At 37.2% G+C, this 23,887-nt stretch overlaps 2 protein-coding genes across 2 annotated transcripts; both read right to left on the minus strand.

Annotated features, from left to right (window-relative positions):
- Window positions 1-7,355: 7,355 nt before the first annotated feature.
- On the minus strand, window positions 7,356-14,978 carry LOC134853008 (coiled-coil domain-containing protein 146-like). The gene is made up of 4 exons (XM_063868921.1): window positions 12,714-14,978; window positions 12,303-12,410; window positions 11,139-11,324; window positions 7,356-8,124 (listed from the first exon to the last, which is right to left on the minus strand). The coding sequence occupies exons 1-4, from the start codon at window positions 14,958-14,960 to the stop codon at window positions 7,783-7,785; spliced, it is 2,883 nt and encodes a 960-aa protein (XP_063724991.1). The 5' UTR covers window positions 14,961-14,978; the 3' UTR covers window positions 7,356-7,782.
- Window positions 14,979-16,185: 1,207 nt separating this feature from the next.
- LOC134853521 (uncharacterized) lies at window positions 16,186-17,961 on the minus strand. Its single transcript, XM_063869520.1, has one exon. It carries the CDS (start codon window positions 17,959-17,961, stop codon window positions 16,186-16,188), a length of 1,776 nt encoding a protein of 591 aa, XP_063725590.1.
- Window positions 17,962-23,887: the final 5,926 nt, after the last annotated feature.

The following is a 23,887-nucleotide window of genomic DNA, read 5'->3' on the forward strand; positions in this document are numbered from 1 at the left end:
AACAGGTAAAATTACTGTTTCGATTTTTTATCAGATTTCAGACCAGCAAACGCGTTATTGTGGAACTAGGTTTTGAAAGAGAACAAAGCGAAGCAAAGTCGCGAGCTCCTCCCCAATTTGGAAAACGTACCCACAAATTGTACCCAATAAATTTAGCGTTTTCTAGTGTTTAGTTTCTTTAGCTCTTTACACTTGCAAGGTAGCTAGCTTGCAGGTTAAAAAATTCAGTCTGTCATTTGTCAGGTATAAACAACCTTGAACCTTCGTCTAGCTACCGTTTTTTCCTCTTATGTGCAGCTAGAGGTCTTTGTTCGAAGCTACTTCATCCAGGTTTGCAAGCATTGGCCAATTGTGGGCCTCGCTTAGGACTCCTTGTATCATATTATATATATTTTAAATTTCATCTTAAAAAACCAATGTTTGATAAGATTTTCAGATCTCAATTGTATTTTCTGTAAGATTCATAGATCTGAATTTATTTCCAGATAAAATTCTTACGAGATAAAGGTGTTCGCAGGCAAGTTTCTTTCATGATTCTCATAAAAAGTTTGACAATTAGAACCCAAAAACAATTTTTTCACTTTTTTTCAAAGATCTTTTTTTTTCATTTTTACAGCCATTTTTTATATTAAAGAGAAATTATTTATATTTTAGATGTAAACTTGCTAAATTTTTTTACTATGGCCGCTTTCGCGAAATGTGAAATGACATTTTTTTTTGCTTTTTGTAGCTATTTTTGAAGAAATATTCACCTGGTAAATAATGGCCTTAATAAATTTCGGTTATCTGTTTTCGTTCCGATCATTTGCAAAATGGGAAGAAACGTTGTATTTGAGTGTGTTTTAGTTTTTTCTTTTTTTTGTGTTCCACGGAAAATCAGGAACCACAAATAATCATTGAAGAGAGTTGAGAAAAATATCATATTAAAGCCCTTACAGTCGAGATGCGAACGGCGTTTGAAAGTTTCGAAAATGTTTTCGCAGTGTCAATCAAAACTTGTTTGAATTTTTTTGGTTTTTTGTCATAAATCGAGAAAACAAAGCAAGCGAGCGGGCTTGCAATAGCTCATTTTAATGGCTGAATTTAAAACGTAACAATTTAGTTTTACACGAATAACTTAAGCGCCTTTTTGAAATCAAAAACTTCAAAATTTCAAAAAACAGCAAAAAAACTTTTAACAATTTAAAATTTTTTTTGATTTCTTTCTTGTCATTTTTCTACAAAAAGCGTTTTTCAGTTTGCTTAGTTTACTATGACTGTCGAATATGCCTGCCTAATCACTAGTTTTTTGTCCATATCTTTTTATCACACCACGACAAAAAAACGCTACTGACTTGGAAAAAAAACGTATCGTGTTTTTTAAATGGTCGGAACATTCTGTGCTACTTGCACAGTAAACGGCTAGCCCTGTTTTCTTCCTGCAATTGCGTAGTAAAACATTGCGCGATTTTCCAAACATTCTTGTTTGGCGGTACCACTCGGGCGATAACATCTTCCGACAACATCCTTCCAACTCAGCGTTTAATTTGGATTACATTTTTTCAGCGCCGCTAGCAAAACCTCAGCTTTGATTGGCTGAAAGTTTCACCTGAGCACTAATTTAAAATTCTTTCAAAACCCTTTGGGGGAGGATCTTAAATTGACCTCCTTAGCAGTTATTAGTTAAGTGTTTCTAAAAAAATCGACTTTCTTCAGTTCCCACTTTCAGGGAGATAAATTTCAATTGTTTTTTTTTCCATAAATTTGAATTTTGATAAAAGACACTTCTCAGATAATCAGAATTAAATATAGAATTGGTTTATATATTATACGCAGCTCTAACCAAATTTCATAGATTGAAAGGAATTGAATCAAAACCGGTACACGTTAACTGATCCATGTTATTCAGGGTTGAGATTCGTTACAATCGGCTTTTAGGAAGTTTTTTTCAGATCCTATTACCAATTTTCAAAATTCACACGCCACAATGAAATCGTTTATTTCATTCCTATCCTATTCTATAAACTTATGGAAACTTAGAAATGTCAAGTGTTTCTAAAAGTAATTCGCTCTTCTTAATGTATTTCTCACCAACGCTACTTATCATCAAACAGAAAAAAAAACCTCTTCGAAAATTTACGTACCAGTGAAAAAAATGGATTCATATTTTTAGAATCGCTATTTTTAAAAATATCCTTGATGCTCGATTCCCATTGAAGAATAAAACTCAATTAAGTTAGGGAAAAAAAAACAGCTTTTTCAAGAACGCTTGAGCATTTGCTGAAATCACTACTCATTACTGCTATACTTGAAAATTAGTTCAAGTTCGATTCAAACGAAACATATTGTTCCGATTTTTTAAGAAAACGGACTTTTTATGCTTGGTGTGTTTTTTTATTTAGTCAATTTTCGCCATTCGAAAGTTCTGGAGGTTTGAAAATGCCAAATGGGCCAGGTTCTGGAATAAATTATCCGCGCTTTGAAGAAGTTATTCATATTGCTGAGAGCGTAATGCGAATTATTTATGCACGGCGAACTAACCCGCACAACAAAATCGTTCCAAAATGAATTCAGGCTAGATAATTGGTCGTATTATTTTGGTACGAATCAAAATTTCACACTTTGATATTGACCAAAATTTATAAGTTTTCAATTTTTTTTTTCCCAAAAACTATTCGATATGAATTAAGGGACAGTCGGAATATTCAGGGCTTTGCCCTGATATACGAGCAGTCTTGTTTTTGAATTATGTCCATACGCATTGCTTTCTATGAAATTGTTGTGAAGTGTTTTAGCTGAAAAAAAAATTCATTATCGTGTTCAGAATTAAATTTCTATGCCAGTAACCCGAAGTACAGTCACGGAATACAGAGATCACGTGATAAAAGGAATCTTGTTAACAATCTTACCCCTATGTTATCTACTAAAGAATATCCGCCCCTCTGAATAAATACAGTCAATGAGCAGTTAGAGCTTGTATTGAGAATTCAAATTTTGCTGCATTCGATTGGTCAAAAAATTGGCTAACTTAATCTATTTAACAATCTCCTCCCTTGATTGAAAGGAGAGAAACTGTTAAGTAGGTTCGATAAAAGTTTCGTTTTTTAATTATTTCGTGAGTTTTGAGTTTGAGTCCGGGGTGGCTTTCTCAGAGTATTTTTGGATGAGGCACATCGTCTGTTCGTCACGCTATCTGATTTTCGACCGGATAGATTCGTGCAACTTATTAGTCTAAACCAATCCCAATCTTACTCTTATATTTCCTAGTCTCAATTGATATAGTATATACTCGTATTCTTGCAAGGCTAGAGGAGAGGAAGAGCTACTGTTTGCTAAGTTGAATTTATTCTTCTCTGGCTGAAACTATAAATAGTTTCAGTCTTACAAATTATTGTAAATTTTAGTCATGGATCATGATTGGTCAGTTCTAAGTTATTTACAGTGATAATTATCAAGAATATAATTGGATATATTAAATATTGTTTTGAACTGGTTCCATTTCTCTAGAACGGTTTGAGACTTATGGCTGAAATTTTGACAAATAATGGCAGTATTTAATGTAAGATAACCGAGCCAAAAACAGAGAAACAATTTTTTGATAGGCCATTCAGAACAAGTCTGTCGGAGAGGAGGTTGAATCTTCGGATAAAAAATTTTACATTGGAGAGATCAACTTCTTCGCTGAGCCCTCATATAAATTAAATTTAAGTCAATTTTTGAGTGAATATTCACCAAAATTTTTTGTAAATTGGCAAATTAGGCGATAATTTTTAGAGCTTGTTATTTTTTCCTTCTTTTTTTTCTGAAATAAATTTACGCGAACCCATAATTATATAGTTGTTTGCTCTTGTACTCAATATCCGGTGGGCCTTCGATACTCAGATCACCTCCCTGATAAGCTTCCTTTTGATAGCCAAACTACGCTTTGAAAATCGCGAGTTTTAGTTTTTTGCTTTTATTACATTGCGTTAAATACAGTAATCTATTTCAAAAGTTCAGCCATGAGTACCGTAAAAACTACATGGAAAACGACAATAACATCTATTAAAATATGTTGTTTTTTGGCTGAAAACTGACAAATGAAATTTCTATGTCTCGTCACTGGATCAATTTCCTTGAATTTTTATTCACGTAGCCAGTTGAAGTAAAAACACAAAAATATCGTTAGCTGCTTTCAAGTTCAAGTAAAGTTTAGTCAGGTACCCACTCATCTAACGGTTGTATTTCATGGGAATTGAAAACCTCCGAAATTGAGTTCAAGTTACCCGCAGTGACAAAAATGGTTTTGGATTGATTTAAAATCAATCCAAATTAATAAACGAAATTTGGGAAGTGAAATGGGTTTTAAATAGATTTAAATCGATCTTTTTTCAAATGTTTGATCATTTTAAAAGTCTAAAAAATCTATTTAAATCGATTTGGATGGATTATCTGACTCACTAAGTTCCATCCAAATCTTACTTGAAGCCATTCAAATCTTACTTGAAGCCATTCAAATCTTTCTAAAATCCAATTGAATCCATTAAAAAAACCACAAACAGATAAATTTTAGTATTAAAAATCCATTTCAAATCGATTTAAATCAATTTTTCTGCTAAAATTGCAAAAACATGCTATTTAAAAATTAGTAATAGAGAAATACCACTACTTTCATATCGTGGAGATTTTTTTTTCATTTTTTTATGTATTAGAAGGTTGAAAAAATGTTGCTCTCAACAAAGTATGCTGTCAAAAACCATTTACTGATAAATTTCTACACAGAAGCTTTAAATGAAAATCCAAGAAAAATCCAATAGACAAATGAGTGTCGATTGCTTACTGCTTTTTTGTTTTTTGTTGGAAATCAAATTCCTATGATTTTCCAGAATAAATCATGACAAGCAATTTTTTTCAATCATTTTTTTAAGTCTAAAATCTAGCAACTACATTCGAAGTTAAACGATTTTAACATCAAATCCGTTCTTGTGAACAAAGAACTCAGCTAGACGTCCTCGTAGCAAGTGCATCTAAATGTACTCAGAACAGAAGTCAAAATTTGAACCTCGAAAAATTAAAAATTTAATCTTTTTCCGAAAAAAAGCAAAACGACCTCAATAAGTGACTGAACTAAGTCATTCAAAACTTAAAGAACGACCAAGAATTTTCAACGATTTAGGAGGTAACAAGTTATTAGCATTAAAAACACTCAAATTAAAGAAGAAAGATTTTTGAATTTCCATTTATGGTTCTTTCTTGTCTATAAAACTAGCACAAATTGCGAAAAAATGGGACTAACAAGATACTTTTTTTCTGCTGGCGAAATAATTTCCAATTTCAAACCTAAAAGTCATTCACGTTTTGTTGCCATCATATGCATTTTCATAATCGGAGGAAAAAAAATCGTAAATCAAACCACCACGCAAAATCATGTTTGGGCATGTAATTGTAACTGTTTCTAATAAACCGTAAAAAAATCAGTGAAGATAATCACCTCTATGAGTAAGATAGTTCATTTAAATTATATAGCTGCCTAACTATATTTTTAGCTTCAAGGTCATTTGCGTCTGAAGGTCATTTGCTTCCGTAACGGTTTTGGCGAAATGAATGCTAATTTTAAAACTCATTGGAAAGATATTTCTAATCAACTTTTTTTTAAAATCTAAAATCTAACAATCACATTCGAAGTTAAACAACATTTACAACAAATCCGCTTTTGTGAATGGAAAACCCAAGTTGCAGTTGAAAAGAAGTCAAAAGTCAAACCTCGAAAAATTTAAAAATTAATCTTTTTTCCAGGAAAAAGCAAACTTGCCTCAAGGTGACTGAGCTAGGTTATTGAAAACGTTAAAAACAACCGAAAGTTTTCTACGATATGATACGGAAAAAATTAATAGCCTTGAAAACACTTGAATCAATGAAGAATGGTTTTTGAATTTCCATTTATTGTTCATTTTGTTGATAAAACTAGCACAATTTTCGAAAAATGAACCTTTAAGGTACTTTTTCCTGCTGGCGAAACAGGGTTCACTTTTGAATTCAATTACATTTTGTGCAAATCATCCACTATCACAACTGGAGAAAAAAAATTGTAAATCGAATCACGCAAAATCAAGTTTGGGCAAGTAATTTCAATTTTTTTTCTCTAAAAAACGGCAAAAAAGTCAGCAAGAATTCTATAAGTAGTCAAGGTTATTTAAAACCTTCAAAAAGCTTCTTAACTATAAGTGTTCATAGTCATTTGCTTCAGAAGGGCATTTTCTTCTCTATCGTCTTCGGCGAAATGGATGCGCAACAACTACCTCAACAAAAGGAGGCCAGTGATATCTTACAATAAGTGGTAATTTTAAGTATAACGCAAGTATTAAATTTTAGAACTATATTGCATAATGTAGTCATTTCATTCTCATAATTGTACATGCTGCTAAGATAGTTTTTTTTTAAAATACATTAGTCTTCCAGATAAAATGATATTGAAAAACTCAAAATTTACACTTCTTTTGCCGAAAATTTTGGCTTTCGAAATAAATTATAAATACTGTGCCAAGTATAACAAAAAGCAATCCAGCTACATATATCACCATGGGGCCCTGCTGTCAGTTACCGTGCAAGGGCTGTGGCAAACTCACAGCGCCTTTCAAAAAAATACTGACTTCCTTTTTGAAAACATCCTAACTTTCGAATAAAAAACATGTGGACTTGAAGAACTGAATTTCTAAAACAATTTTAATTGGCACTTATTTGATTAAGTTTACACAATTTAAGAAAACTGGATGAATAATTAAATATTTTATTTCGCGGGGAGATCTGAAAAATAAATTCCACTTTCGAAACTTGAAGGCGATTACGTTTTTCGTGACCTATACACTTTTGGTTTTTTGATAGTGGAGTGTGCCTTCCTTTTAAAAAAGAAAGCACAGTCCCTGAAAAAGAAATTTGAGTTTGAAACCAAAACGAAAAAAAAATCAAAACAAATTTTACAGTTTCAATTACATTCATTGATTCTTAAAATATTCAATAAGGATTGAATAAGATATTTTTTGTTAAAATTCTTGGAAATATTCTGGTTTCTAAAAGAAAATGAACGAGAAAAGTGAAACATTCCATCCAGTTTTCGTGCAACTTTTTATACCAGCGCAAAGTATGAGCTCCTCTGTTAAAATAACACTCAAGGCGAGCTTCAGCATACAAAACTCAGACCTTCAAACTAGAAAAAACTACACGAAAAGAAAATTCATTGACTTAGTTAACTAACTTTTCAAAATAAACCCAGCTCAAGAAAAGATAATCTTTGTATAATTTGCGTGAAAAATACACATTTTTGAGTGAAAAGTTATCTAATTTTAAAACTCAGTGGAAAGCGATTTCCTTGGACCATAATCAGATTACAAAAAATTCTCTTAAAATGACTACGAAAGTCAACCATGACTGCTATGAAGAAGACCGTAGCTTTGTGGTCAATGTTTTCTAGATAGTTTCCACTAAAAACTCAGCCTTCAGAAAAACCCCGAGTGAGCTCTGAAACTCTAAACTTGAATATTTACAATATCATTTCATTTATTCATTGGTAATTGTACATATTTAACAGAAATATTTTTCATATATTTACATTTTACAGATAGAAAAACGTTAAGATATAGTTTGATCGATAGTTCGTTTAGACCTTTTAAATGTGACCTACTAAACTACATAGATTTCCAGTTCGAATCATTCAGATATCGTATTTTTTTTCGTATGGCCCAACTATTGTTTCACACTATTCTTGAAAGTTATTTACAACGGATCAAATCCCATTCTTAATTTTAATACAGCAGTTTTTCGATAGTTCTAAATTTCGATCGGCTTCGGAATCGGTTTTCTGATATGTCTCATATTCGACCCTTGTTCCATCGGTTTAAATGGCGGATATGCTCCATATGGCCGTGGAATTGGCAAATCTGCGTTGTCGTCTGGAATGTACGCATTCGGCCTGGGTTCGGCCGCCGTTTGGGTTCCGTTCGGCAACTTGTAATACTCCTCTTCCATGTCACGTGCCATTTGTTCATCTCTCGACGCCAGTCGGTTCACGTTGTCTCGTCGCATCTTTTCCCACTCTAGTTTCGCTTCTTCAGTCGGGGCTTCCCCTCTTTCTAGCCGCACGTATGCTTGTTCCAAAGTGGATTCTTTCTCCTAAATATCCAGTTCAATTCTGATGAAGCGCAGGAGAACACGTTTCAAGTTACTAAAACTTTTTTTGCCTTTTTGCGTTTGAGTACAACTTTGAAAGGAAATCAAGGTTACAAATAATGAACAGAAAGTCAGGGTCAAAAGATTATCATTTAGGAAATTGGATTGTATCTTTTCAACTGAAAAAAAATGACACAGCCTACGGAGCTTCGCGCCACTTACGATATGTCAAAATCTTAGCATGGAGAGATAGTCGACATAACATGAGGCGAAGAACCTGGAAAAAATCGCGATTTCATTTATTTCGCAATTAAAATTATCATTTATGGAAACTTTCAAAAAACGCACTCCCCCATCGTTTAAGGGACAAGTGAGCGACGAAGCTCCTTACAGCTCAACACCACATCGACACCCATTTTCTCTCAATAACTAATGTAGAAATTTGAGCCAAATGAGCTACCTAGTATTTGTACTGCTACCGTTGAACTTTTTGTACACATATAAATTTTTTTCCACCTACTACTGACTTACTTTGAGCTCAGATAATCAGAATTAATAAAAAGAGTTATCATGCATTACTGAACGAACAATTCAGTAGTAGATGGAAAAAAATTCTGATTACAAAAAAATCGAAGGTATAATAAATTGCAAAAAATTGGAACATATAGAATTAATTCAAAAAGCAAATATGTAATTTTTACAGGCAATTTAGAAAATCTAGGTTCCATTCAGGAGTGGATCTAGGATTTTCTCGAGGGGGGATTTTCAAAAAATTTTGACGACCTTTTTTTTATGTGGACCAAATTGATTTCCCGAGCTCTCCCTAAAGCACTAAAAAGACTCTGTTTTGGCCAATATTTCTGCGCCGCAGGCAATTTTTGAAAAATTTGGGCACTTTTTGAAAAATTTTGTTTAAATAATTGCGTTTTTTTGACGCGCGCTCCCCCTCAAAGTTAGTATATATTGGCGCCAAAGGAGCCTTTAGAAAAACTTTAGGGTTGCTCGGCGGCCAAAATTCTTAAAAATTAGAAAAGGGGGACCCTTTGGGTCGGCAAGGGGTCGAATCCCTGAGATGGGGGGGGGCGTGCGCCCCCCCCCCCCCCCTAAATCCACCCCTGGTTCCATTGAAACACAGTTTCTGTCTGAAAAAAATAGTGTTCGCATACAAAAGTTATCTGAAATATGACATTTGCTATTTTTAACTTATTTGTGTTTTTTGCAGCTCTCTTTACAGTTCTTTTCTGACCTTTAGAATTTACACGAAAAAGGATGAAGACAAAATTTGCTTTCAATTTTCGCTAAATGCATATGCTGCAATTTTTTTTGCGAAATTCGGGCTTAAAAATTCACCTTTAAGTCGATGGTTTTTGGGTTTTTATTCAATCAGACGTTACGCCACGACAACATTATATCAAAGTGAGCCTTTTATTTAGCTAACCAAACTTTAACACGGATATAATCTTCCAAAGTTTTTATAAACAAATGTATTTTTGTATAATAGCCCAAAAGTGTCATTACAATTTAACAAATAGCTGTTTTTTGGAATACACTTTTTAACCCTTTTGTTAGAATTTTTGGAGATAATACCCGTCTTAAACTTTATTGGGCCAAATAAATGGCAACTTTGATATAAATTTGTCAGCAATTGATCCGGTAGTTATGATTTTTCCCCAAATTTTTCCAAATAAATTGCACCATATGCATTTTGCAAAATTTTTAAGCAAGCTTTGTCTTCATCGTTTTTCGTCTCAAGTCAACTCAATTTGAAATCGTTTTTCGTCTTAAGTCAACTCAAGTTTTAATCGTTTCGATAATTTAAATCAGCACGGTATAGCTTTTAAGAAACTCGTTAGACGCAGACGTCATAAATTTCTGAAAAAATTCGAAGCTTGAAGCAGCGAAATGGATTTGGAATTGCACTCGAAACTTCAAATTTTCATTTTAACAGTCAAAAAGCCATGCGAAACAATTACACTGTTTTGGAGACGTCCATTTTTTGAATACCTTCAAACCCACAACTTCGAAACAATTTTCATTCAACATCAATCTGCAAAGTAATCAATCTGAAGAGCAAAAAAAACATACGTCGAATTTCACAGGAGATTTTTTGAATTTGTTTCAGATTGAAGGTCAGATTTACAGTTAATGCCCCTTGAGCAATTTAATCGGTCAAAAACTATAGAATTTTAGTTTAATTCGTTTTCCGGACACGGTTTTTACGTGGGAAAACCAGTTAGAAGCAAAAAACCGCCATCAAAATGAGCAGTTTTAGGTTAGTTAATTTCGTTCAGTTTCGTTAACCGAAAAGATATTGCCAACAACAATTCGGCATTAATTATAGAATAAATTCGTTATATAGATAAGCAAAAAGTTCGAATTGGCAGACTTACTTATAAAACGCTATCTTTTTATTTTGAAAAAGTTTTGAGTCTAATTTCGACGTTCCAGACAACCTTGAGAAACGGATTCTGCCTCAATTAGTAACTTTTGCATGCAAAAATTTTCTAAACTAGGGCAATTGCGTTTTTCAATTGATCTGTTTATCCTAACTTTTTGCTACTAATTCACTAAAATAATTCGCGAAAAACTATATCACTACGACATGATATTAGGCAAAGTTGAGACCAAAAAATGTATAAAGGCCTTAGTTTGATTTTTTGAATAGAACTAGCACTAGTACTAACCCTAAACCTAGTAAAGAATAACCACCCCTATAAAAAAAACTGAGTCAATAATTGAGCATAACTGAATTTTGTACTCAGTAACCAATCCCCTAGTAACGAGTTGAAAAACCCAAGTTTTTTGACGTCATTTGCTGATTTTTACTAAATTACGTTTTTAACGACATTTGCTGATTTTAATTAAATTACGTTTTAACGTCATTTGCTGATTTTAATTAAATTTATGTTTTTGACTTAATTTGCTGATTTTAATCAAATTACTGTTTTTTAACGTCATTTGCTGATTTTAATTAAATTTGTCGATTCAAACTTATGCAACTGTTTTCAACTACTGACCTTGACTACTTGTTGTAGCTGCATACAGTTGGCCTGATTCATACTCAGCTCAGACACAGTGGCCATCATCTTCCTCGTCAGCTCCTTGATCTTATTCTGGTACTCATTCACCTTCTTCGCCAACACCAGTGAGTCATCTTTGCCCACACTCGCCTTGTTCCTCACTCTCTCCGCCAGTCTAGTCACCTGGAGGGATAAAAAAGAATTGAAACTTGGGATCAGATATTCAACGCTTCGGATACAAAAACTAAATCAATCATATCCATCTCGAAAAACATTAACAACATTCATTAGTCTGGGCGATCAATTTATAAATCTATCAAAAAAAAAACATCCTGTCTTCAAGAACGAAGGACAATAAGCAAATTGTTTAGGATCCTGCAGAATCAAAACTAATCGATCTGATTGTCTAGTCACATACCGACAAGAATTAGGTCATTAAAACACATCTAAGTCTATCTTCATACTAATAATGTCTATTGATTGAAACCAAGCATCTCTCTCAATAAAAAATCGTTTTGCCTTATATCCTGTTACCATATTTTATGTTACCAAGTGTTGATCAATGGGAATAAAAATTCTTATACACCCAAATTTAAACCTATCTTCATAATCATACAGCCTACTGTCAAATTGCTTCGGCACCTGTGAAAATTTATTTCAAGCACATAAATGAGCAGGGGCGGATTTAGGTGAGGGGGCGGGGGGTCGGACGCAAACCCCCTGCCGACCCCAAGGGTCCCCCTTTGATACTTTTTCAGAAATCCATTTTTGGCCAACCGACCCTAAAATTTTTCCAAAGGCGCCTTTGGCACCAATATATACTAACAAAATAACTTTGAAGGGGAGCGCGCGCCAAAAAAAACGCGATTTTTTTTGTCTAAATTTTTCAAAAAGGGCCCAAAAACGGCAAAACAGTGCTTTGGGAGAGCTCGAAAAATCAATTTGGTCGACCTAAAAAAAGGTCGTCAAAATTTTGGAAAATTTTTTGAAAATCTGCCCCCCCCCCCTTGAGAAAATCCTAGATCCGCCCCTGTAAATGAGTACTAGTCGACTTTAGCAGAAACCCAATTTAACTGCACTGGCCAAATGTCTCTTGTAATACAAAATGAGATTAATTGATAAGTAACATAAGCAACGCAAAAACATTTCTACAAAACTCACCTGTTCTAAAAGCAGTTCCTGTTCCAGCAACTTCTCTTCTTTGTCTGCCAGTCGTTCCTCCAGAGTTTCGATCCTCCTGCTAAGCTCAATTGGGGACCCATCGTCACCCTATTCACAATATCATTCATGTAATTTTACAATTTTTTCCGTTCCTCATTAAAAGGAGGCTGTAATATTAATGATTTTTTTGACATGCAGTCAGGGTTCTAGCCCTACAATTATACTGGGCAATTTTGATGTTCAATAAAAAAAAAGCGGTTGAGGATTAGTAGAGCAACGTATATTTTGAAATATCTTGAGTTCAACATTGATTGGCGAAAAAATAACATCATTAAAAAAACTAAATTGATTTGAACATTCCAGTTTCTTAGAAACAAATTTCGAAGTTCAAAGTATGAGTTGATGCCTCACCTCCAAGTATCTCACTCTTCCTGGTTTGGACGGATCTCCGAGAGTATCCTCCAAATCCCTCAGTCGATCCTCACACTGCGACAACTGGATCTGCAAAACTACCAGTTCATTCTCCAACTCCCGCTTGTTCGGAACCTTCTTCCTTGCAATCTCAACCTGCCTTTTCAACTCCGAAACTTGAACAGTCAAAAACTTAATCTCATCTTCTTTAGATTGCAACTCAACTTGACCATTTCTCAGAATGGAGTTCTGAATGTTCACTTTCTCATAGAATATGCAAACTTCTTCATTGCGTTCGATTAGTTGAACTCCTCTATCGTTTCGATTTTGGATCGAGTTTTTAATTCTATGCCTCAAAAACACCGCATTCTTATCAGCCAGCTCAATCATCACATTCATCTTAGCAATGTCGCGCTTTTGCTGCTTTTCAACTTCTTTATCATAAGCATTTTGACGCTTCAATTTCGTAACTTCATTTCGCAACGTATCCCTCTGGACGATCGCATTGATTCTTTGCAATCTTGCCTTCGCCAGTTGCTTTTCTTTGGTTTGAACAGTCGACCTCAGAATCTCGATTTCGTTTTCCAGAATCTTAATTTTCTCTCTCATTTCTGCCGCTTTCTGGGTGCTAGCTTGAATCGTAGTTATACACTTTTGTCGCTCGTTCTTAACCAAGTCATAAACTTTGGCATAGTCGGCCAGTTTGATTTCCATTTCGCGCTTCTTTTTCTTGTGATCTTCTTCAATCATAGTTTTAGTTTTCAGCTCTTCCTTAGCTCGAGTGTACCTTTGTTCAGCCTTCATGCAATCTCTCGCTTTCTGTTCACGTTCATCGGCCTTAATAGCCGCAAGTCGGGTCAACTCGATGACTTCAACTCGATATTCGTTTTCATCCATCCTCAAATTTTTCTCTTCTTCAATTGCCTGATGAACTTTGTACTGTTCCGCGGCTGTCATTTGTCTTTGCTCTGCCAATGCCATTTTAGTAGCTTCGACCTCTTTTTCCAGTTCGAATTTCTTTTGAGTCAGAGATCCGTCATCTTTCGGCATACTTGCGACCATAACTTTGGTCTTTTCGAATATCGAGTACTGATTCGCAAGCGTCTCTTTTGCCATCTTCAGCTGGACTTCCAATTTTTTGAGGGCCTTCAAATTTTTATCCTTTTCACGCATCAACTGTGAATGTCGTTCGTGTAGATTCTTCTTTTCCATGTTTAGATGCTTCAGACTTAGCTCAAGGGTAGCCCGATCGCCTAGCAAAACATTTTCACGTTCCTTCGAGTAATCCAAATCCTTTGACAGAAACTGATACTCGCGATATTCTTCCTCCTTCTTCAGGTTCAGTTTCCGAAGATCTTCGTCTAAATCCTCTTTTTCCTTCTCGACTATCGTGTTTTGCTTTATAATTTCACTCAGATTAGCAGTGAGATCGGAATAGGTATCTTGAAGCGCGCCTAATTTTTCATCTACAGTTCTTTTTGTTTTCATTATTTTGTCTATTTCTTTACCAATCTGTTGCGGTTTTTGGTGAGCTGAAACCAATTTCTCTTTTAATTCCTCTTGTTCCAGCTGTTCAGTTTCAAGAACTTTCCTCTCGGCGTCATTTTGTTTATTTTTGGTCAGTAACTCTTCTTGGAGCTGTTTGATTTTCGAGCGATTTTGGGTGATTTCGGCTTTCAACTCATCGATAGCTGCAGTCGTATCTTTCAGCTGCTTGTCAATTTCATCCGCTTTTGGAATCCGATTGTACTCACGTGTGAGCATATCTCGTTCTTCTTTTAGGTTCTCGATTTGAAAGTCATACTGGAATTGTCGATCTGCAGACAGATCCAACTCATTGTGGTATGTCATTAGATCGTTACGAAGTTTGGCAACTTCGGTATTAGAACCTTCCGGAAAATCTTCCGCCTTGTCCAATTCCAGACGCTGCTTTTCCAAGTCATTTGTGAGCTGTTTGGCTGTTTGCAGACTACTTCTCTCGCGTTCTCGGGAATCTTTCAAGCTATCAAACAAAAGCGAGTATTTAGCTTTGAGAGTCGCCATTCGAGTTCCACTAAGCTTCCCTGAGTAGAACAGCTCCTCCAAATTGTGGAAAGCAGGACTAGCTCCAACTTCTTGAACCTGAGTCGCCGCATCCTCGTCTTTGGTTCTTGGAGGCTGAGCGAATATAGTAGCTGCTTCTTCATCATGCTCATCAGCAAACTCAAAAAGCTCGCTATCATTCACATTTAAATTCGAATCGGCCATTGCATTACTTTCTATAAAAGACTACAAAAGATCAGTTTTTTCGAAATATTCCTCAATTTATTGAAAATTATACTAGTCGGGGAATGCGAAAGTGCAAAAACAAAATTTAATGTTTTTCCGATATTTTTCCACACTATCGAAAAAGCTTAAGTTAGAAACTGAAAGAAAAACTTCAACTAACACCGGGTCAAGCCCGGTGTTAGTCATTTTCACAACGCGTTAACAGAAAACTTGCCTGCTGTCTCTCAAGTCAACTTTTGATTGTAACCTGAAGTCTCACGTGGTTTATGAAAACTAATGTAGTAGATATAGTTCCACCGGAGTGCAGCCAGTATTTAGACAGCCGCGTATTCATACTCGTCAGTATTTAGACAAATACTGTATGAACCAATCAGAATCGAGAAAAGACTTAAATAATCCAAAATATATAATAATTATTTATTAAGTTCTTATTTGCCTCGATTCTGATTGGTTGAAACAGTATTTGTCTAAATACTGACCAGTCTGAATACGCGGTTGTCTAAATACTGATATGTTACCAGTTCCACCTATGTTGGGCAAACGTGCGACATCTAACCACACGGATAACAGAGCATCAAAAGAACGATACGCCGGTAGGACAGCATCGCTCAGCATACTGTGGACAATTTAAGGCAACTGAATGACAGGCAACTAACTGGCAAAAATAATGACGTTGAGAAATTAGAGGCGGGTGCGTATTCATAGGCTCCAAAATGAAAAAACAGTCGAGTAAGTTCCAAAATTTATAATCGGTCCCATAAGTTCCAAAATAAATAATCAGTCGCACAAGTTCCACAATAAATAATTGGAAGACTGAAATAAATTGGAAGACTGAAAAAAAAAAAAAAAAATTGGAAGAGTGAAAAAAAATATATAAAAATATATAATTGGCGTTGATCTAACAAACAGAGTTACTAAATGGCTTTAGCATGATAAATCACTTGACTTATGATAACGTGCAATGGTGGCATTTTTTTGCCATAAGACATTTGCAAAAAATACATACTTCAAACAAAAATGGCAAGTTTATATTACTGAACAGAGGGTGAATTGAATGATTGCGAAGAATGCATAGTATAGTATAGTATGGTATAGTGAATACATTTACTTGAACAAAAAAAAAGAAAACTAATTTGCGCTAACAGCAAAGGAACAAAGGAGCACCAGAATTGGGAATGCAAAAAACGTAATAAACTGCACAGGACTAGATGGCCCGGCTGACAATCATAGTGGCGTTTCCTCTCATGAGGCACACTGAGAGGCTCTGGAGAAGGCGAACTGGGGCAACACGAGCGTCACGTGAACCAGAACGTCTGGCATCAGCGAGGATAGCAACTGACTTGAGGGTTTTGATAGCTAAAGCGGACCAACCCCCGAGCGTTTCGACTGCTAACGGGAAAAAACTGATTCCTTGTTCCTCACAGTTTTTCTCGTGTTTCGAAAATTTGCGGTCCTCAGCAACTTCCAGGGACGCCCCGGGGGTCTCCGCCGCACGAGAGAGAAGAGATAACTGCAGCGGGGATGTCACGGTGACGTCGAAAGCAGCTGGGCGACCAGCGCTCCAAGTAGGGATAAAAATATCGCCGGGTTTGGACCGTTCTCCAGGGATGAGGTTCCGTTGCTCCTTGATGGGGGCTAAAGAGGCAGCCGAGGTAGCATTGAAAATAATGTCCCGTAGTCTGTCGTGACGGGAGATCCGGCCACCACTCCCCCCACAAGCGACAGCGTGGTCCCCGAGGACGTCCAGAATGCCAGACGGACACGCGGGGCACCTACGACCAGACGCGAACACAGGAAGACCAAGGCGGTATCTGACAGCAGCTTGGAACTCAGCAGGTAGCAGGTGCAGGCCAAGACCTTTAATGGGGACTGCGGTAAGCCAAGCGCCGGCGTAAGGCAGAGAGAGCGACTGAAGACGAGCTTGCTCGCGGGAATCGGGAAGAGACGAGAAGAAAGCGTTGTAGGTGGCCTTATCGAGTTTCTCTTGGAAAGCTTCTTGAGTAAAACCGGGAGTGTTAACGCTTCCAGACTGTTCACGGAAGTCGTTCGAGGCACGCAGGAACTCCGGCGTATCAGTGATGTCGCATTCGGTTAGAAACGAGACCAAATGAGCTGACTGACACGAAGACCCTAGGAAGGCAGGGATGTGTTGGTCGCGAGCTTGCCGGACGCCAAGTCCGCCATCTTTGATAGGCAGGGAAGACTGGGACCAGGCAAGATCAGGAACAGGTGAGCCAACTATGACAGAAAGAGCATCGCGGAGGAGTTCATCAAAAACTTGCAGGGAAGCTGCGACAGGCTGAGAGGGCGGCTGAGTCCGAAGAGAGTACGTCAGCTTGGGAGCAGCAAGGCAAGTGCGAGTGATGCCAAGTGAGAGCTGGGGGTCATCAAGAAGAGATAACTTTTCAAGACATTTAGTGGCCTTCGAGATGCGTTTGTCCAGGACTTTAACTGAGAATTCAGTATCACCAATGGGGGCGCCAAGAAGCTCGAAGCCATTAGACGCTGCTCTCGGGATAGAGACGGGGATGGAGGAGAACTCCACAGGGGCCCACAAATCACACTTACTGTGCTTGACTTTGAGGCCGAGATGCAAGCAGTTGGAAGTGATGAGTTCGAGAGCCTTGAGCAAGGAGTCTTCGTCGCCGGCACAAATCCCATCATCAAGGTACCAGCAGTTGAGGGTGAGACCGGGGACTTCCGACTTGAGAGATTCGACTAGAGAGTGCAGGGTGACCGCAAAAATGAGAGGCCCTAGCGGATCCCCCTGTTGAACTCCTTTCTCGCTGTTGAGAATGACATCCTCGAACAGCAGATGACTGTGGTGACCGTAGGTAAACTCAACAAAGGCAGAGAGACCGGGAAGACGGTTGCGAACTTGAAGGAGGATCTCGGTGCGGTCTAGCGTGTTGAAAGCGTTCTCAAAATCCACTGTTAAGACGCCTTGGTGACCATGTTCCGAGCACTTTTTGACTGTCATTTTAGTAGCGTGGACGATGGCTTCCGAGCCACCGCTGGTAGCGACTCCAAGCTGGTGAGGACAAAGAAAATCACGAGCTTCAGCGTTGGCGGCTTTAGCAAGGCATTTAGCAGTGAGCCTTCGGAGCACTTCGCCGACCGCAATAAACCGGACACCACCCTTGGGTTTAGCGGTGGCAAAGAGATTCGCGCTGCACAGCCACGGAGAGAGACTAGAAGGGGCTTGCCCGGCAGCGAGGATATTAACAACCCTGTTGAGAGACTCTAACGTTCTGGCAGCAGTCTGAGGAGTGGGGCACTCAACGGCGTGAACAAAGTGCTCAGGGAACCAGCTCGAAGGACCGGCAGCAGTGCCGCTCGGGAAACTTTTGAGAGACTTATGAACGAACTCAGATTCGAATTGGTAGGCAAGAGGGGATTCATCCCGGCCAAAAAAGACCGGAGGATCAGCGGAAGGATGAAGACTGCGAAGGTCCTTAAGCGACTCGTCACTTTTGGACACGAATAATCAGTCCCTTGCACTCTTTCATTGAAAACTCGCCATTTTCGAGTTTGTTTAGACGCTGAACGTCCGATACGAATAAGTTCCAGCTGACTGTCGACAATTTTTTCTTGTTGTTTCAAAAATCGGATTGCCAACCACAAACTTGACGAATTTCGTTGAATTTTCCGATTCCATACGCTGTTCCAGCCATCGCAAAAATTTGTAGTCCTTAGTCGTGGTGGCCTATTCATAACATTCCACATTTTTTTAGGGAAAAGTCAAAATCCAGATTTTGTGAAAATATTGAAATAATTTGGTCATTTCTGGGTACTGCGAAATTTTTTGTTTAACATCAAGTTCCTGAAACAGCTCGATAAACATGGGCAAAATCTGCTCTTCTGGCAAATATGCCAAAACCACAGGCATTCATACAATTTTTTCAGCCCAGGGTCTTTAGAATAAAAGCTTTTCAAGCCAAGTTCAGTCTTGAAAAGCTTTCTTCAATTTTAAAAAATTTCTTCAATTTTACTTGTAAGTTCGTGATAAACCAAAAAGCGAAGAGCTTGAAATTCCAACTGTTTTCCCATTAAAGGGCCAGTATAAAATTTTTGAATGATTTTCATCAATGTAATGAGAATTTTTATAGTGTTTTTTTTATCGATACGTAAAAAATGGCCGATTTTTATTTGAGTTACCGAAATGTTTCATATTGTAGCAGCTAGCTCCCTGTTCCACAGCATCAACACCCTTAACACAGGGGGAAAAAAGCAATACGAGAGCCTTGTTACAGCAATTCCTGGCCTATCCCTTAATAACAACTTGCTGAACCAAGGAAAGAACCTCCGTCGACTACTGGAAGACAGTCCACTGAAGGAGAAAAAAGTGGTTGTGTGGAACGACGTGGTGAACAACACCATTAGCAGCCACAGAACAAACAACTATCGCCCAGCCGGTGTCGAGGAGCTGACAAACTATTTGAAGACGAAGAAGCAGCAGATATTGGCGATCGTTTATTGCAGAAGGGAAGGAACGCCCGACTTGTTTAGTCAGCTTCTCGGCACAGGGGTGCTCATTGTTCCAGCTACAAAACTACTACTCTCCAAGAGCAAGCAAAACAACCCGGAGCAGCTCAAGGAATATTTGAAGCTGCACCAGAGTGCTGATTTGGAGCTGAAATCTCTGCGATTGGTAGTGGCACACAAAGAAAGGCTGTCAGAGCTGATTGGCAATATCAGGGGCAAACAACAGAGACCATCACAGACAAGGAGGAAGGCGAAAGCAAGACGTGAGCAGAAGCTGAGGGCAGAGGAAGTGTCTGCGCTTCAAAGACAGGGGTGAGAAGAGTGTGATTTGTTTTGCTTTGTGCCTTGTGAGTTTCATTACTCGTGGCCTGCAAAACAAGGACCACAGTACTTTTGCCTGCTGTTTGGCTCAGACAAATTTTGAAAAGGAAACTAACTTGGAAAATTGTGTTAGACTATTTAAAATTCTTTAAAAAAGTTCAAGTATCTGTACATAGACTGAAGTTTCTGAGAAAATGTCTGAAAAACGATCTAATACCGGACTTTTTGAAGTTTAGGGTCCCCGAGAACGGGTTTTTTTTCGGACCAAGCTGTGCATAATTTTCAATTGAAACTACTAAGGACTGAAACTTCTAGGGCAAATGAGGATAGGAAAAGGTACGAGGAGATGCTAAGGAAAGCAAGATCACTGGTGCAAAAAGAAATTGACAAACAGTGGTGGGCATCCATTTTCCGATTCGTGAGGCGTCAAGTTGAGGCAAGCTTAAATACAACATCAGAAAACCATAGAAAAAAGTTAGAAAAACTGTCCGAGAGACAAGATAAACCTTTTGGGGGGAGAAATGAGCGATCAGTTAGGGTACTTGATAATATTGAACTGCCTGAATGGGTATATGAAGTGCTATCAATGGGCCCCAAGCATCCAATTAGAGACAAATTTAACGAAACACATTTTTTGGCGGATATCGACATTTTCCTCTCTTAATTGAAAAATCAAAAAACATCTGGTGAAACGTTATGTGAAATAGAAGCCGCGGCAAAGGCATATGCAAAAAACGTACGGCAAACCCCAAGAGACAAAGCCGTTGAAAAAACGAGGAAATATCTCAAAGATAATGGGTTGCTGGCTGTGCCTTTTGATAAGGGGGTTGGTTTTTGCATAATGAGGAAACAAACATATGAATCAAAGCTGGAATCCTTGTTGCAATCTGCTCAGTTTGTGAAAAAAGATGCAAACACTGATGAGGTGATACTGAAAATTGAGAAAGAACTTAACAAAGAATTACTAGCCATGAACAAAAGAGACGAGATAAGTGATCAGTTATATTCTAAGATGAGATCAACAGGGGGGCAACCCGCCCGTTTGTACGGTTTAGCTAAGGTACACAAGGATGAGACACCCCTACGACCTGTACTATCACTTCCCGGCAGCTCGTATGAGAATCTTAACAAAATGCTTGCAAAGTTTTTTGACAACATCGATGGAGCAAATATAGAAACCAATACTAAAGAGGCTAGAGAAAAAATAGAAAACATTGCTCTAGATCCGGATGAAACCATAATATCTCTTGATGTGAAAAGTTTGTACACCAACGTTCCCCTGAAGGAGGCAATTGAAATTGCTTTACAGAAGCTGTACAGCCAGGAGTCTCCTCCTGAAATTCAAAGAGCAACCATGAAAAGGTTTTTGAATATGGCGGTCAGCAAAGTATATTTCAAGTGCAATGATTCATGGTATGTACAAGTTGATGGTTTAGCAATGGGCGCGTCCCTCGCTGTAATTCTGGCAAACTAATTGTATATACTCGAGGGCATTGTCGTATATATTTCTTAAGAGGTTTGTCGGATCGTGTTTGGTATCTCTCTTAATTTTTTGCCGAAATTTTTCCATAGAAATATAGGTTTGTTCATCGTTGTGATTGTGTTCTCCAGGATACTTTTTGATCTTTTTGAAATTTGTCGATGTAAGCAAACGAACCATACAATTTGAGGATTTGTAAGATGAGCATTTCAAGTAAACGGCTTTCGAAGTCTTACAACTGATATTATATCGATAATTTTCATTTTGCCTCTTTTTGAGGATATTAATTGAACTTGGTTTTCCATTTGATTTTATGGTGTAAATAACCTGTTTTAATTACATTTGGTAACAATTTAAGCTTGACCTTTTTGGTTTATAATGTAAGCTGTACGTTTAGTTTAATACATGCTTAATTATTACGAACAAAAAAAAATACGTTCCAAATCGAGAGTCGATCCGACAACCTACCGCTTTTTGAGCCAATATGCTACCTTCAAACTAACGATCCATATTGGAACTTGTGCGACAGATTATTTATTTTGGATTTAATGCGACCGATTTATTATTTTGGAACCTATGAACGTTGGAACCTATGGGAATTCACCTTAGAGGCTGTTCATATAGAGAAAAACAAGCCCCAATAGCCGAAACGAGTATATGAGCCGAGAGCTCTCACTGAAGTACTACATTAGTGGACAAAATTTAGCGCAAACTCAGACTTTTAATCCCTAAAACGCTTGTTTTTAATGTTCATTTTGAACAACATTGACTACGAATTTCAGCTGAATTTATACATGTACCAAAAGCCAAAAAATCAAAGCTACACTCGATGAGAATATCATTAAGTGGTTTCAAAGACTTACCAATACAATGCTACTCTGAAAATGCCAGAGTGCTTCATCTGCATGAAGTTTTGCATCCGAGCAAACTCTTCCTCAAAAAAGTTTAAAAAATTTAATTATGCGACTTGAAATACTTTGAAGGAGGAAAATGAATTAATCAGTGTGAAAATTTACCGATACTCGGATATTTCTTGCATTTTCACGCAGTTTGAAAAATTTTATGGAACTGACGATTTCAGACCAAGTTTATATTGGCAAGTCTTTGAAACCACTTATTCGTAATTTCTTAGAGGGTAGCTCCGATCATTCGATCTTGGTTTATGAAAAAAAATTGGCTGAAAATCGAATTGGATGTTGTCAAAAAGGGACGTTGAAAATAAGTACAAAACTGAATTTGCGCTCATTTGTTTTCCTTATTGTGGTCCGTTATAGTGCATAACAGCTCAATTCTAATTTTATTTTATCGAATTAATACATACAGAAAGAGTGAAAGATATTTATTTAAGCCCATATCTCGAAAAAATTACTCCCAAAATCTCATTTTCACAATTATGAAATATTCGAAGAAACTCATAAAACTTTATGCTTATCTTTTTCATCTTAAAAAAATATATCCAATTTCATCGATAAAAATTAATAATCTGAATTGTTGAACTTTGTTTTTTTTTATTACACTTTTTTGTTTTGTTTACTTTAGTTGTTTTGATTACATTTTATTGAAACCAGTTTATTGAAAAAAGTTTTGAGGAAACAAAGACTGAGTGAAGGCTTGTTTGAAACGCAGTTTGAAAAACTTTATGGAACTGACCATTTCAGACCAAGATTATATTGGCAAGTCTTTGAAACCACATATTCATAATTGTTTAGAGGGTAGCTTCGATCCTCATTCGACATTTCAAAATAAACAACATATAAAAAATATCGTTAACTGGAAACCGCGCTTCATAGTTCTAAGCAAGAACAAGCCCGGTTTCCAAATCATAGAATTACTGAACTAGCAGCTGTTGTCATTAGTAGAAGAAATAGCAAACTCTAACGTCGCAATGAAAGCAGCAATGATTCTCCCACATCTGCTGCTCTCCAAAACTAAATTAGAAACAAACGGATCAAATTCTAAAACTCTGAGCAGCCGCATAATTTTATGAAAGCGAGGCCTACAAGACGAACTTTTCACTGAAGATAAGGCTCTCTAAATTAGACATCAAAAACAGAAGAAGTGCGAAGTAAACAAGGAAGCTAAGCAATTCGATAAACCAATGTGTACATGCAACATATCTTCCGCCATTGACTGCCTTTCAGACAAAAAAACAAAAGGAGTGCTTCCTCTAAACTAAGTCAATGAAGGAAAAACAGTCCATAGTATCCTGAAAGAAAAACACCAGCCAGCCAGTACAGCGAACACTAACTATATAACTGAAGATAGTGAAGACACAATGCCATACCTTCCTTCTATTTTTGAACAAATAAACGCCACGACAGTTCGAAAATCAACCCTGAAAACGCACAGAAGCCACGGTCGCTCAGGTTTAGATGCGTGCGAATGGAGAAGAATATTAACTCACTTCAACTAGACATCCATTTAGCTTTGCAAAACAATTGCTAAACTATCCTATAAAACAGCCAGTAAAGTTCTCCCCCATGAAAACCTAACGTCGGACAACTCGTGTCGCCTGATGACTCTTGACAAAAATTCAGGGGTACGGCCCATTGGTATAGGCGAGATTATGAGAAGAATAATTGGCAAAATAACCCAATGTATACAATCAGACCTTAAAAAC

The sequence above is a fragment of the Symsagittifera roscoffensis genome, chromosome 8 (assembly GCF_963678635.1).
Source record: "Symsagittifera roscoffensis chromosome 8, txSymRosc1.1, whole genome shotgun sequence".
Classification (NCBI taxonomy): Eukaryota; Metazoa; Xenacoelomorpha; order Acoela; family Convolutidae; genus Symsagittifera; species Symsagittifera roscoffensis.